Below are 16,161 nucleotides of genomic sequence, written 5' to 3'. Positions count from 1 at the left end.
GTGCACTCCTTAATCCACGCCCTCCCCTCTGATAACCATCAGTTTGTTCTCTATAATTAAGAGTCTGTTTCTTGATTTGACTCTTTTCCCCCCCTTTGCTCTTTTGTTTCTTAAATTCCACATATGAGTGAAATCATATGGTATTTGTTTTTCTCTGACTTATTTCACTTAGCATAATAATTCCATGTGGTTGTAAATGTCAAGATTTTGTTTCCCTTGCTTCAGGAGACATTTGTAGAAAAAAGTTGCTTCAGCCAATGTCAAAGAAGTTACTGCCTGTGCTCTCTTCTAGGATTTGTACAGTTTCATGTCTCACACTTAGGTCTTTAATCTGTCTTGAATTTATTTTTGTGTTGGTATAAGAAAGTGGTCCAGTTTCATTCTTTTGCATGTTACTGTCCAGTTTTCCCAACACCATTTGTTGAAGAGATTGTGTTTTTTCCCCCATTGGATATTCTTTCCTGCTTTATCGAAGATTAATTGACTATACAGTTGTGTGTTTAATTTTGGGTTTTCTATTCTTTTCCATTGATCAATGTGTGTTTTTTTGTGTCAGTATCATACTGTTTTGATCACTACAGCTTTGTAATATAACTTGAAGTGCCTCCAGCTCTGCTTTTCTTTTTCATGGTTGCTTTGGCTATTCAGGGTTTTTGTGGTTCCATATAAATTTTAGAACTCTTTGTTCTAGATCTGTGAAAAATGCTGTTGGTATTTTGATGGGGATTACATTAAATGTATAGGTTGCTTCGGGCAATATAGTCATTTTTAAAGTATTTCTTCTTCCAATCCGTGAAAATGGAATGTCTTTCCTTTTTTTTTTTTTTTTTTTGGTGTCATCTTCAATTTCTTTCATCAGTGTTTTATAGTTTTCAGAGTACAGGCCTTTTGGTTAGGTGTATTCCTAGGTATCTTATTATTTTGGGTGCAGTATAAATGGGAGGTTTTTTCCCCTAATTTCTCTTTCTGCTGCTTCATTATTGGGGTATACAAATGCAACAGATTTCTGTAGATTGATTTTATATCCTGCAACTTTACTGAATTTGTTGATCAGTTCTAGCAGTTTTTTTGCTGGAGTCTTTTGGTTTTCTTACATATAGTATATCATCTGAAAGTTTTTCTTTTTCCTTACCAATTGGTTGCCTTTAATTTAACCTTTTGTTGTCTGACATTTATGGCTAGAACTTCCAGTAGTATGTTGAATAAATGTGGTGAGAGTGGAAATCCTTGTCTCATTCCTGACCTTAGGGGGTAAACTCTTGAGTTTTTGCCCTTCAAGGATGCTGCTAGTTGTGGGTTTTTCATAGATGGACTTTATAATGCTAAGGTATGTTCCGTCTGAACCTACTTTGTTGAGGGTTTTTATCGTGAATGGATGTTGTACTTTGTCATAGGCTTTTTTTGGTGTCTACTGAAAAGATCATATGGTTCTTATCCTTTCTCTAATTGATGTGATGTATCATGTTGATTGATTTGTGAATATTGAACCACCCCTGCAACCCAGGAATAAATCCTACTTGATCGTGGTGAGTGATTTTTTTTTTTTAATGAATTGTTAGATCTAGTATTTTGTTGAAGATTTTTGGCATCTGTATTCATTGCAAATATTGGCCTGGAGTTCTCTTTTTTTGTGGTGGTTTATCTGGTTTTGATATCAGGGTAATGCTGGCATCATAGAATGAATTTGGAAGTTTTCCTTCCTATTCTACTTTTTAGAATAGTTTGAGAATAGGTAGTAATGCTTCTTTAAATGTTTGGTAGAATTCCCTGTGAAGCCATCTGATCCTGGATTTTTGTTTGTTTGGAGTTTTTTGATTACTGACTCAGTTTCTTTGCTGCTTATCATCAGTCTGTTCAAATTTTGTATTTCCTCCTGCTTCAGTTTTGGTAGTTTATATGTTTCTAGGAATGTATCCATTTCTTCTAGGTTATCCAATTTGTTGGCATAAAGTTTTTCACAATATTCTTCTATAATTGTTTGTATTTTTGTGGTGTGTTGTTATTTCTCCTATCTCATTGTGATTTTATTTATCTGAGTTCTTTCCCTTTTTTTCTTGATAAGTCTGGTTAGAGGTTTATCAATTTTATTGATTTTTTTTTTCAAAGAACCAGCTCCTGATTTCATTGATATGTTGGGTTTTTGTTTTTAGTTTTTATATCATTTATTTATGCCGTAATCTTTATTATTTCCTTCCTTCTGCTGGTTTTGAGTTTTGCTTGTTGTTCTTTTTCTAGCTCCTTCAGGTGTAAGGTTAGGTTGTTAGATTATTTGTTTGAGATTTTTCTTGCTTCTTGAGGTAGGTCTGTATTACTATAAACTGCCCTCTTAGAACTGCTTTTGCTGCATTCCAAAGGTTTTGGACCATTTTGTTTTCATTTTCATTTTCATTTGTTTCCATGTACTTTTTTATTTTCTCTTTTATTTCATGGTTGACCATTCATTTTTTAGTAGCATGATATTTAACCTCGTGTATTTGTGCTCTTTGCAGATTTTTCTTGTAATTGACTACTAATTTCATAGCATTGTGGTCAGAAAAGGTGCATGATATGACTTTGGTCTTCTTGAATTTGTTGAGGCTTGCTTAATGGGCTAATATGTGATATGTTCTGGAAAGTGTTCCATGTGCACTTGAAAATGTGTATTCTGCTGTTTTAGGATGGAATGTTCTGACTATATCTGTTAAATCCATCTGTTCCAGCATGTCATTCAAAGTACTGTTTACTTGTTGATTTTCTGTTTAGATGATCTGTCCGTTGAAGTAAGTGGTGTGTTAAAGTTCCCTGCCATTATTGTATTATTATATTAGTTCCTTTGTGTTTGTTATTAGCTGTTTTATGTATTTGGGTACATAAATATGTACAGTTGTTATATCTTCTTGTTGGATTGTCCCCTTCATGATTATATAGTGTCCTTCTTTGTCCTCTTGTTAGTCTTTGTTTTAAACTCTAGTTTGTCTGATAGGACTATTGCTACTCTGGCTTTCGTTTGACATCCATTTGCATGGTAGATATTTGTCCGTTCCCTGACTTTCAATCTGCAGGTGTCTTTATGTCGAAAATGAGTCTCTTGTAGGCAGTATATAGATGAAGTCTTGATTCTTTTTTATTCGTTCTATCACCCTGTGTCTTTTGATTGAAGTATTTAATCTATTTATATTCAAAGTAATTATTGATAGATAAGTATTATCATTTTATTATTTGTTTTATGCTTGTTTCTCAAGCTTTTCTCTGATCCTTTCTTTATTTCTCTCTTTCATGGTTTGCTGATTTTCTTTAGTGATATATTTGGATTCCTTTGTCTTTATTCTTTGCATGTTTATTAGTGGTTTTTTAATATATAATTCCCATTAGGTTTATATATAACCTCCTTTGCATATGGCAGTCTGTATTAAATGGATGGTCCTTTAAGTTTGAATTCATTCATTACTCCTCTCCTCCCCATGTTTTAGGTATATGTTGTTAAATCTTTTATCCTTTTATTTTGTGAGTTCCTTGACTGATTTTTTACAGAAATATTCATTTTTATTGCTTTTATGTTTCCTACCTTTATACTGTCACTTTTGGTCTCTCCTTTCTACTCTAAGAGTCCCCTCTAATATTTCTTGCAGAGCTGGTTTAATGGTCACAATCTCCTTCAGTTTAGTTTTTGTTTGGGAAATTTTTTCTCTCTCCTTCTATTCTGAATGATATAGGCTTGCTGGAGACAGTATTCGTGGTTGCCAATTTTTCCCGTTCAGCACTTTGGAGGTATATCATGCCACTTTCTTCTGGTTTGGAACTTTCTGCTGAAAAATCTCCTGCTGGCTTTATGGGTTTCCCCTTGTAAGTTACTGCCGCCTTTTGTCTTCATGTTTTTAAATTTTTTTTCCTTATCACTATATTTTGCCAATTTAATTACAATATGTCCTGATGTGGGTCTGCTTTTCTTGATTTTGATGGGAGTTCTCTGTGCCTTCTGGATCTGGATATCTGTTCTTCCCCAGATTAGGAAAGTTTTCAGCTATTATTTCTTCAAATAAATTTCCTATCCCCTTTTTTCTCTCTTTTTCTTTTGGAAGTCCTTTAATATAAATATTATTACACTTGATGGAGTCACTGAGTTCCCTAAATCTTTTCTTGTATTGCATATTTTGTCTCTTTTGTTCATCTTGATTATTTTCCATTCCTCTGTCTTCTAGATCACTAAATTCATTCCTCTGCATCTTCCATCCTGATGTTCATTTCATCAATGTGTTTATCATTTCACTTATTGTACCCTTTATCTCTGCTATGTTATTCCTTATGTGTGTGTTAAGGGTCTCATTCAAGTCTTCCACTCCTTTCTCAATTCCAGTGGGTATCCTTATGATCGTTACTTTAAATTCTCTATCAAGCATGTTACTTATATGTGTTCAGCTTAGATCTCTGGCTGTGGCCTTGTCCTATTCTTTCATTTGGGTTAAGTTTCTCTGTCTACTCATTTTGTCCAAGTCTCTGTGCCTGCTTCTGTGTGTTGGGAAAGTCAGCATCTCCTGTTCTTGAGGAAAATGGCCTTACGAAGAAGAGGTCCTATAGTGCCCTGCCATATGGTGTCCCTTGTTTCCCCAGAGCCTGGTGCTTCTGGGAGTGTTTCCAGTGTATGTTGCTTGTGTTCTGCTGTTGTGTCCTGGACGCTTTATCTGTCAGGCCACTTGTCTGCAGAGGTCTCTTTGCCTCTTGTGGGCATGGTTTGGTTCCTGCCCTAATTGTGGTGCATTTTAACTAGGTGTGATCTGGTCTATTTGTGAAATGAGACTGTTGCCACCCCAGCTGGAACAGAAGCTCTGCAAAACTCCCATGTCCGGATACTCAGTGTGAGCAGGAGTTTGAGCCAGTCTTCTGGGGGAAAGGAACCACTGTGCTGGGACTGAGGCAAGTGTGACTGGAGGGGGCAGGCAGTGTGTTCCACTTGGTCTAAGCATGTTAAGTAATGAGTGTGGGTACAGGGCTGGTTCCTGAAGGTGGCCCTGTGTTTATGTTGATGGGCATGGAAATGGCCAGCCAGTGCCTTTGTTCCTGCAGTGGTCTCTTCGTGAATGCTGTCTCTCTGGGATAAGCTTGGAGAGGAACAAATAACCCCCTTCCCATGGCCCCAGGTGCTCTTCAGATCACTATTTCCACACACTGTGGATTGTTTGCCTGCCTTCTCTCCAAGAGCTACACAATGCTCTCTGGATCTATTCCAGCCAACCCTTCTGATCTTTAAAACTCCAGGCTTTAAGCCCCACTAGTTTCCAGAAATTATGAAATTTGACCCCTCTCACTTTCCAAGGCAATTGCTATGGGGGTTTCATTTTCCCTTGTACTCCCCATGTGCTAGTCTGTCCCTTATCCTTCTCTGCGACCCTGCCTCCCTCCCCACTGCAGCAGTCATGATCTGTTTCTCTCCCATATCACATCTCTGCACTTCCTACCTTCTTCACTGTGGCCTCTTTTCTGCTTTTAGTTGTGGAGTTTGTTCTACCAGTTTTGAGGTCAATTTCTGAGGTATATAGGATGATTTGGTAGTTATTTAGTTGTATTCATGGGATGAGGAGAGCCTAGGGGCCTCCCACTCTGCCACCATCTTCCTGTCCTTGCTCTATATGTTGTTATTTTAAAATAATTTTAGATAATGACAGTTACAGACACTTAAATATAACTTCAGAGAATCATTCCTTGAAAATCTTCCACATAAATGAAATTATGCAATTTTTAAATTTAATGTTTTAAAGTTTGTATCGAAGTGTACATAAAGAAAATCTAATGATATAGATAGGCTTATGATGAAAATCAAGTTTCCTGCTTCATTCTTTCTACCCCCATTACCCTTCCCTAGAAGTGAATACTTTTAACTATTTGTACTCAGGTGATATTCAGGCAGAACCTGTGTTTACTATCATACTAGTAGTTTGCAGCTCAGTCTGTTTTAATTAATTGGTGCTCATGCCATATTGGGGGCTAGAAGTTTTTATTCACTCCTGGTTATTTTTATGAATATTACTTTGATATGTTTATGCTTAATTTGTCTCAATCAACTTTAGGCATTGTCTACTCTAATACTGCAATGATGGATAAAAATTTAGCTTCCTTGGACCATCTTTCCTGCATCTTTTTTTTTTTTTAACAGTTTTGAGATATAACTGATATATTATACAGTTTACCCCCTAGAACTATACAGTTTAATGGCTTCAGTATATTCACAGAGTTGTGCAACAGTTTCTCCAGTCAATTTTAGAACACTTTCATCATCCCCAAAAGAAACCTCTTATCCCTTAGCCCTAAACCTGAAACCTACCCCTCAGCCCTCAGTAATCACTTGTATACTTTCTGTCTCTGTGGATTTGTCCTTTCTGGACGTTTCACATAAAGGGAATCATAAAATATGTGGTTCTTTGTGATTGGCTTCCTTCACTTAGCATAGTGTTTTCAAGGTTCATCCACACTGTAGCATGTAGCAATACTTCATTTCTGTTTATGATGGAATAACGTCCATTGTATGGCTATACCACATTTTGATCATCCATTCATCAGTTAATGGACATTTGGGTTGTTTCCAATTTTGGTATTGTGAGTAATGATGCTATGAACTTTTGTATTTGTGTAGGTTTTTTTGTGTGGACACATGTTTTCATATCTTTTCAGTTTATACCTAGGAGCAGAATTGTGGGGTCACATGATAATTATATGTTTAACTGAGAGAGGGCCAGTTTTCCAAAGCAGCTGCACTGTTTTACATTTCCACCAACATTGAATGAAGGTTCCAGTTTCTCCACATCCATGCTAACGCTTATTTTATTATTATTATTATTATTGCCATCTTAGTTACTGTGAAGTGGTATCTCCTTGTGGTTTTGATTTGCATTTCCCTGTTGGCAAATGACATTTGGCATCTTTTCATATGTTTATTGACTTACATCTTCTTTGGAGAAATGTCTATTCAAATCCTTTGCCTATTTTTTAATTAAGTTGTCTTTTTCTTATTGAACTTTAAGATATTTATATATTCTAGATATAGGCCTCTTATCAAACATGATTTTCAGTTTGCATAAATGTGAGGGTTTATTTCTTGGACTCTCAATTCTATTCCATTGATTTGTCTTTATGCTGATACTGCAGTGTCTTGCTTACTGTTGCTTTTATAGTAAGTTTCAAATTAGGAGGTGTCAGTCTTCCAACTTTGTTGGTCTTTTTCAAGACCGTTTTGGCTATTATGTGTTCCTTGAATTGCCATATGAATTTTAGGGTCACTTGTCTTTCTGCAAAGAAGCCAGATGGGATTTAAATAGGTATTGCATCAAATCTGTGGGTTAGTTTAGTGAGTATTGCCGTCTTAACAGTATTAAGCCTTCTGGTCTATGAACATGTATGTCTTCCATTTATTTAGGTCTTTAAATTTCTTTTTACAATGTTTTATAATTTCAGTGTACAAGTCTTGCACTTCTTTGGTTAAATTTATTACTAAGTATCATATTCTCTTTGATGCTATTTTAAGTAGAACTGTTTTCTTAATTTCATTTTCAGTTTGCTCATTGCTACTGTATGGAATTGATTTTGTACATTGATCTTGTATCCTCCAAACTTGCTGAATTCATTTATTATTTTTTAAAAGTTTTTAGTGGATTTATTAGGGGTTTTATATATATATATATATATAAAGAGAGAGAGAGAGATTGATTATATCATCTGAAAATAAGACGGTTTTACTTCTTTTCCAGTTTGGATCCTTTCTGTTTTCTTGCCTAATTGCTCTGGCTAGATACTCTAGCACAGTATTGAAGTGGTGCACGTGGACATCCTTGACCCATCCCTCTTTTTTCTACCTTCTCTTCTTCATTTCTATATACTTTTGCATAGTCAGCATCAATAACATAATTGTAATTGAGTCATTCATGCTTTGTCTGTATATTCCCTTTTAAAAAATGGGAACAGTAAACAATGTTTAAAGAAGTATGACTTGTAATGGTTATTGCTCAGTGTGCTGACTATATTTCCTTTTCTATAATTCTAAAGCCACAACTCTAATGACACTGAAAGAATATTCAAATATGTTTTCTTCGACATTCATACTCATGACACGTTTTAGTTTGCTTCATGTTTATATCATGGCATTCTTGTACAGATTTTTTTCCTTGGAATTTCTAATTGCTTTCTTTTCATTTTTTTGTCATTAGAAGAAACCAAACCTATGCCATCCTGACTGTATTTTTTTTTTTTTTTTTTTTTGAGAGAGAGCAGGGGGTGAAGAGAGGGAGAGATAGAAAGAGAATCTTAAGCAGACTCCACACTGAGTGCAGAGCCCTATGCAGGGCTCGATCTCCTGACCCCGAGTCATGACCTGAGCTGAAATCAAGAGTTGGGTGCTTAACCAACTGAGCCACCCAGGTGCCCCCATTCTACTTATATTATGTATATTATTCAACCTTCGATTTATTCTCTCAATATTTATTGTGTCCATTCTTAAAAACCTATTTAATTCCTAATCTAGCTGGGACCAATTTGTTTTTATTTGTACCATATTTTTCTGATGCTGCAGTTTCTTCCTGTAGTTTCTAGTTGTTTTTCTTTTGTTCATAAAGTCTGTGCTTCTCTTGTAGCCTCAAGTTCTTCCAGCCTTTCAACCATACAGTTTTTTCTGTGGAGTCCCGCTTTTTAGGACACCTGTTTCTTCGTGTCTGTTGGGAGTGTAATTTCTAAGGGTTCCCTTTACCGTGTATGTTGGAGCCATTCTTTTGGGATCCTGTTCTGTCTTTTACTTGGTTTACTCCTTTATTTTGGTAGAATATATCTTGAAGTAACTTGTTAAGAAATAATATGTGGGAGGTACACTTTCTGTGTCCTTGCCATGACTTATAATAGAAGACTCCATTTAAATCCCAAAATTGATGAGTGCCTTGACCAGTTATAAAATTCTAGTTTGAAATTAATTTCCTGCCAAGGAAATGATGGTGTCACTCTCTTCTAGCATTCATGTAGCTGTTGAGAAGTCTGATGGGTGTGTAATTCTTATTCTTTTGTAGGACCCCCTCCCCTGCCCAGTGCTAGAAGCTTTTATGTTTTTTGTCTTTATTCTTTATGTCTGAAATAGCACAGTAATGTGTCTCACTGAAAGCTCTTTTATTTTTTTCAGTTTTTTTTTTTTTTTTGAGTAATCAGTAGGCCTTTCCATTTTAAAACACATCTCCATTCAGCTCTAGCAAAATTTCTTATATTACTTCTTTCATAATTTCCTCTCCTTTATTTTCTGTGCTTTCTCTTTCTGGAAATCCTATTAGTCAGATGTTGGACCCCATGTAGTGATTTTATAAACCTTTCTATTTTTTTTTTTTCTCCTGTGGTTTATCTTATTATTTTTCCTGTGTTTCTTTTTTTTATTATTTAAACTCAATTTAGTTAACATATATTGTATTATTAGTTTCAGAGGGAGAATTTAGTGATTCATCAGTTGCATATAACACCCAGTGTTCATTACATCAAGTGCCCTCCTTAATGCCCATCATCCAGTTATCCCTTCCCCTCACCCAACACCCTCCAGCAACCCTCAGTTTGTTTCCTAGAGTTCAGCATCTTTTATGGTTTGTCTTCCTTTCAGTTTTCATCTTATTTTCCTTTCCCTTCCCCTGTGTTCATCTGTTTTGTTTTTTAAATTCCACATATGAGAGAAATCTTTATGGTATTTATCTTTCTCTATCTCACTTAGCATAATATCCTCTAGTTCCATCCACATCATTGCAAATGGCAAGAGTTCATTCTTTTTGGTGGCTGAGTAATATTCCATTTTGTATATATGCCTCATCTTCTTTATCCATTCATCTATCAGTGGACATCTGGGCTCTTTGCATATTTTGGCTATTGTGGACATTGCTGCTACAAACATTGGGGTGCAGGTGCCCCTTCAAATCACTGTGTTTATATCCTTTGGATAAATACCTTTCTTGTGTTTTCTATATATATTTTTTTATTCTAAGACAGATTTTCTCACCTTTACTTTTCTATCTTTTTATTTCAGCAGTTATGTTTTTAATTATTTGGTTTACCTTTTTTCCATACCATCTTGTTCTTGTTTTATAGGTATAATATATTGAATTTTTCTTGAGGTTACTAGCAGAGTAATCAGGAATGTTGAAACTGATCATTATCTTACATTATTTTTTTTTTTCTGTTCCTTAAATTATTGAATATTTTTCAGTTAGGTTCTTTTTCATTTGTTTTCTTTGTGCCTAAATATTAGACTAGGAGGCCTTTACTCTCAGGCAGGAGTCATTCACCTTTTTTGTACAGGGCTAGGTAGTATATCTTTTAGGCATTGTGGGCTAAGAGGCAAATCAAGGATATTATGTAGGTGTTATATATGTATAACATATATTTCCAAAAATTTTTTATTGATGAAAGTAAATTAACAGGTTGATACATTTTTTTGTAATATAGGTCTACTAATGAGAAGAATTAATTTCTTATGGAAATTGGGATTTTGCTTATTGGGATTCAGGATTAGTGTTCCAAATTGATAGCAAATGTTTATATGTTATTCCTGATCTGCAATGAGATTTTACATGGTCTTTTTGTCATAGTCAGCAGTGTCTTTTTGTATGGATAGTGTTGTAGGATGAGTAATAGCTTCCCAAAGATGCCCATGTCCTAATCCTGAGAAACTGTGAATATATTCCTTTTGTGGCAAAGGGGACTTTGCAGATGCGATTTAGTAAAGGAGCTTGAACAGGGGACATTATACTGGATTACCCAGAGGAGCCCAATATAATCACAGAGATCCCTGTAAGAGGGAGGCAGGAGGTTAGAGAAAAGATGCTGTGCTCCTGGCTTTGAGGTTGGAGGAAGGGGCCACAAGCCAAAGAATGTAGGCGACCTCTAGAAGCTAGAAAAGTCAGGGAAACAGATTCCGCCTTAGAGCCCCAGAGGGAACACAGTCCTGCAGACCCACTTTAGATTCTGACCTCCAGAGCTATAACATAATAAATTTGTGTTGTTTTAAGCTATTACGTTCATGGTAATTAGTTACAGCAGTCATAGGAAACTAAGACAACTAAGTGCTGCCAAATACGACATAAGTAAATGAGCATATGATTTTTTTTTTAAGGTTTTATTTATTCATTTGAGAGAGAGAGCACAAGCAGGGGGAGAGGCAGAGGGAGAGGGAGAAGCAGACTCTCTGCTGAGCAGGGAGCCCCATGTGGGGCTCGATCCCAGGACCCTGAAATCATGACCTGAGCAGAAGGCAGCCGCTTAACTGACGGAGCCACCCAGGCGCCCCTTGACTGCCCTTCTATGTATGCCTTGAATTATGAGAGGTAACCTGTGCATAATTTCACTACCTAAATATTTTCACTTTAGATTTTCTTAAACAGGTAACCGGAAATCTTAAAACTTTTACACAGTCGGGTTTCTATGATGATATATGTTGCATCCTAGTGCTATTATAATGCAGAATACTTTTATTAGTATAATAAAGTCCCCCCGAGCATATGATTTTAAATGACTCTGTCTCTGAGGCACTTTCAGTTAATTTTTGGTAGTTAGGTAGTAGATGCAGGAGTATTGGCTGATAAGACAAAAGCAGAAGCAGCTGTTGTGAAGAAAGGAGCTCCTTGAAGAGGTTCCTGGCTCAGAGTGGCAATTATTCTGGAGGGTATTATAAGGACATTAAATGAGGATGAAAGGAGAGTCAAACAAACAGAAAATAACCCCATCCTGACCTCTGCATACAAAACTGCATATGGCATTATCACTCGGCAGAAAACGAAACACACACAGTCTCTTTCTCCTCTCTCTTTGTTTCACACATACACAGCGCCTCCAAGGGTTTTCCTCTAAAGAAACTGAAAAAGTCGTCTAGGAAGAACCCGGACAGCTTGTACGGCTGTCCTGCTTTCCAGCAGTGGCGGGCACCCCTCAGTCAGCAGGCCCAGGACTGCCTGCCGCCTGTTTCCGTAAGACCTGCGAGCGAAGAATGGTGTTGACATTTTTTAAAAGTTGGGAGGGAAAAATCAAAAGAAGATTAATATTTTGTGGCATGTAAAAATTACATGGAATGCACATGTCCGTGTCCATCCACAGAGTTGTATTGGAACGTGGCCACGCTTGTGTATTTGCCCACCGTCCGTGGGTGCCTTGCGTTACAGCACCTGCCGAGCAGAGCCTGGGTGCAGGGCGCCTGTGGCTTGGCACGCTGCAAGTGATAGTTGTGTAATTTTAACTCAACTGCATTTTGAGTGCCACATGTATCAACGTACCATGTTATTTTAATCCTTAAAAAAATTATCAGTGCAAACCTATCATGTCAAAACACAGAAAGGGAACTTCAGATGTTATGCTCTCGATGCAAAGTGGAGTATGGATTATCTTGGCAGTTAATTAGGTAACAGAGCACGTCTAGCATTGTGCTGAAGGAATGCAGTACATATCAACATTGCACGATTCAGGGGTCAGCACAGTATTCCCGACCCGTAGGAAAAAAATGATCAGAAAAATAAGACAGTATAAAAGAATATCTCATCACAGAATTTATTTACAAATTTTTATTTTTTTTAAGATTTTATTTATTTATTTGAGAGAGAGAGAATGAGAGACAGCACGAGAGGGAAGAGGGTCAGAGGGAGAAGCAGGGAGCCCGATGCGGGACTCAATCCTGGGACTCCAGGATCATGACCTGAGCCGAAGGCAGTCGCTTAACCAACTGAGCCACCCAGGTGCCCTATTTACAAATTTTTAAAAGCAAAATGAGGTTGCAACCAAAATAAGTCTTCAAGATAGCTCATCTGTTAGCAAAGCAGGGAAAGGCATTTAGCCGTGGTGAGTTAATGAAATCACACTTGATTGCACCAGTAGAAAAGAACGTGTCCTGAGAAGATTTGTTGTGCACTGTTAGCCTTTAGATGAGAACGGCTACCTGGGACTTTGGTAGACACATCCATATCAGTTGAAGAGCAAGGCAAATTGATTCTCAATTATTGATACTGAAGTTACTGATACTGATCAGTTATTGCTATTTATTAAAGCATCAGTGCCAAGTCTGAGACTGAAGACTTAGTCTCTGTATATATCCTCATGGAACAACTGCAGGCAAGGATGCTCTCAAAGAACTTGAGAACTTAGTAATTCAGTAAGACCTGTAACGGAATCTGCTATTTTGTATAACAGTGGACAATGGTAAGAATATGTGTGGTGTAGACAAAAGCTTAGTTGGACAAATGTACAAAGCTTGTGAAAATGCAAGCTGTGTCCAGCTTGTGATTATTATAGTGCTGATTGGCAGGTAATTTGTGGAAAATATTTGAATCTCTCATGTGTTAATGAACCACTACTATCAACCATGAACTCCTTTTCCTCTTGTAGACTTAACCATTATCATTTCTGTGAATTTTTATAAGAAAGATGCTGAATATCCAAACCTCTACACAGGAGTTAGGTTAGCAACAGTCAAGTTTTACTATGGTTTTTAAACTCAGGGGCTGAAATTTTTCCAAACAAGAACCCCCCTCGACCACTGTTATGAACATTGAGTGGCTTTGGAGATTCGCTTTTGCTACCTTGATACTGAATTATCAAATTAGTGCTTTATATTATGTAATATGTTATATTCTAATATTTTAGAAATAGAGTTTAAATTCTAATGATTGAATTAGTTTCTGATAATCTGATGCTTAGTGCTGTTTCTTAGTGAATTGAGTCTAAAATTACAAGGCAAAACAGCACTTATGAGCAACTTTTACTGTAGTAAAGTTATTAGATAGTTAATGTTTGGATCACAGGTTAGGTCATGCTACATTATACACTTCTTTACTATAAAAAGTTAATACATTATGGAATGAATAAGTCATAGGGATGAAAGGCACAGCATAGAGAGTATAGTGAGTGGTATTATTAAAATATTGTGACAGATTGTAGCCTGTAGTGAGCACAGCGTAACATACAGAGTTGGTGGAATCGCTATGTTATACACCTGAAACTAATGTAACATTGTGTATCAACTGTACTTAATCAAAAAAAAATTTAAAGCAAGATGTTACATCTCCATTCCCACAAAATTTTTGCTGCAGAAATATTTTCTGAGCTCAAACTATAGTTCTAGCAGTTTCCTTCCCTATTCCACCTCTTACTATGGATTTCTACTTCTTTTTAAAAATTATTTTACATTTACAATATTGGGTCTACAGCAGGAGATAAACATGCTTGCTATCTTGAACTAGTAATAAAAAACATCGTAAATCTGTGTGAACTTTTACCATTTCATGTTAAGAGCTGATTTTATGTTGCTACTAAGCTTCAACAGTTCTCCCTAAAACAGTCTCATTCATTCATTCACTGAGTGGTCTCAGTGTTGGGAGCCATTCACCTCCTGGAGCACAGGAGGTGAAGAGAGAAACATAATTTTAATGCAGGGTCATAACTATGGTAATAGAGATGTGCACAGGTGCTCAGGGAGGATGGAGGAGAATATGACTGTTTTCATATGGGAAGTAGAGGAAGACTTCACAAAAAGACAGTATTTGAAATGGGTCTTAGAAATTAAAGTGCAAAGTTCATCAGGTGGAGAAATGGCATTTTGGGCCACTGGAACAGTGCATGCACAGGCAGGGGAGGGTCCGAGGTCAGGGGACGTGTTTGCGTGTGGCCGTGCATGATAAGAGGAGGAGTGGCAGGAAAGGAGGCTGGGAAGGTAAAGTATGGCCAGATTATGAAGGGCCCTGCACAGTGTGTCCTGAAAATCTGGTTTGGGTTGCAAATCTCAGTTGCAATGGAGTTGGCTCATGAATTCAAGTGACATCATACTCTATCAAGATTTACTTTACTCTTAGTGATATATCAGCCTATCTGACATAAACATTTCCATCTACTTTCTTAACATTTCCTCTTTATTCAGTATGTTTGCAATATAGAATCCAAATTATAGCACTAGTACAAATTGAATTAAGGCTGAAAATGCCCTTAAGTTTGAGATTTTACAAGTTTTCGTGGGAGCAAAAGACTTTTAAGAGGTAATGATCTGAAAGGGCAAATCACGCTTGATTTTGTTTACACAGTCTTTAACTGTTTTTGCAAATTGTTCAGTTTATTATTTTCTGAAACTTAATTTTCATTGTTTTTTTTTAGTGGACAGAAAACTGCAGAAAATCAACCTATCCTCCTTCTGGACCAACGTGAGTAAACATCAGATCTTCAAAACTGACTTTGGCCTTTGTGGAAACTTTTCCCTTATGTAATTATCTCATAAAAATGACAATAATGAAGAAAAATTTAAGTCATGTCTTCTATCCTGAGACAATTTTTTTTTTCTTCTGAGACGGATTTTTTTTTTTTCAGGTCTGTGTGTTATATATTTGGCTAAGACCCTGGACAAATATTGAAATACCCCATGACTAAAATGCCCATTTCTAGTCTATCAAAATCAGAGAAAAAAAAAGAATCTCTGTTCTCCAGTAAATTCTGTCAACTGCCAAGCATTTTTCATCCTGACAAATGCAGAGCTGAACCATGACTTCCTGTGGTACCTGAATATAAACCACCAGATTATATTGGAAGAAAGTGTAGGGTCTTATATATGAAACCGTCAAGAAATAAACGCCTGGCATGATAATCAAAGCTGTCGAGAACAAAACAGGATTAAAAAACATAAGGGAAGGACCAGTGTCATATTTTAGTGCATTTAATGTTAATATTTTTAATATAATATATGGCCTTTTCAAATCTTTTGTGGCTAAATGGGTTTATGAGAAAAGTTTAAGAATAGCCCACCAGCCCAGAGGATACAGAATGTGGAAAAGCAGAGAAAGGTGTAAGGAAGGGTAATCTTTTTTGCCCTGCTTTCATTCTCTCTGAAAGTAGCTTGCTGCGGGACAGGGGAAAGGAGAGTATAACTTTAAACTGTTAACCTTAGAAATAAAACTGCCAGTTGTTTTACCAGCAAACATGGGTTTACTTGGGAAGAGCAGAGAATTGCAATCCAGGACAAGCAAGCTACAGCAAAACCAGAGGGAAGCCTGCAGAACAAAAGAGAACACCTTTCTTCTTCCTGTGGGGGTAGTAAAGTGGTATCTAAAGTACTATCAACTTGCAAGGCTCCTTTCTTTCTGGGTTTCTGCTGGGTTGCAAGTTCAAGCCCCACGTTGGGGGTGGAGCTTTCTTTAAAAAAAAATATCTTCAAAAAAA

The 16,161-nt window shown here is 36.6% G+C and overlaps 1 protein-coding gene across 3 annotated transcripts in view; it reads left to right on the top strand.

Annotated features, from left to right (window-relative positions):
* Positions 1-16,161, top strand: part of ASAH1 (N-acylsphingosine amidohydrolase 1) — a 48,438-nt gene that overhangs the window by 5,915 nt on the left and 26,362 nt on the right. For all 3 annotated transcript variants that reach the window (XM_045879684.3, XM_045879685.3, XM_045879683.3), the window contains exon 2: positions 15,106-15,152. In XM_045879684.3, coding sequence (XP_045735640.1) covers positions 15,106-15,152 — 47 coding nt within the window. The remainder of the gene's footprint in view (positions 1-15,105; positions 15,153-16,161) is intronic.

The sequence above is a fragment of the Mirounga angustirostris genome, unplaced genomic scaffold, assembly GCF_029215605.1.
Source record: "Mirounga angustirostris isolate CCGP_5_RB_7025 unplaced genomic scaffold, mMirAng1.0.hap1 SCAF_2, whole genome shotgun sequence".
NCBI classification, from domain to species: domain Eukaryota; kingdom Metazoa; phylum Chordata; class Mammalia; order Carnivora; family Phocidae; genus Mirounga; species Mirounga angustirostris.
The sequence above is the reverse complement of the archived record's forward strand: the minus strand, read 5'-3'. Positions and strand labels throughout refer to the sequence as shown.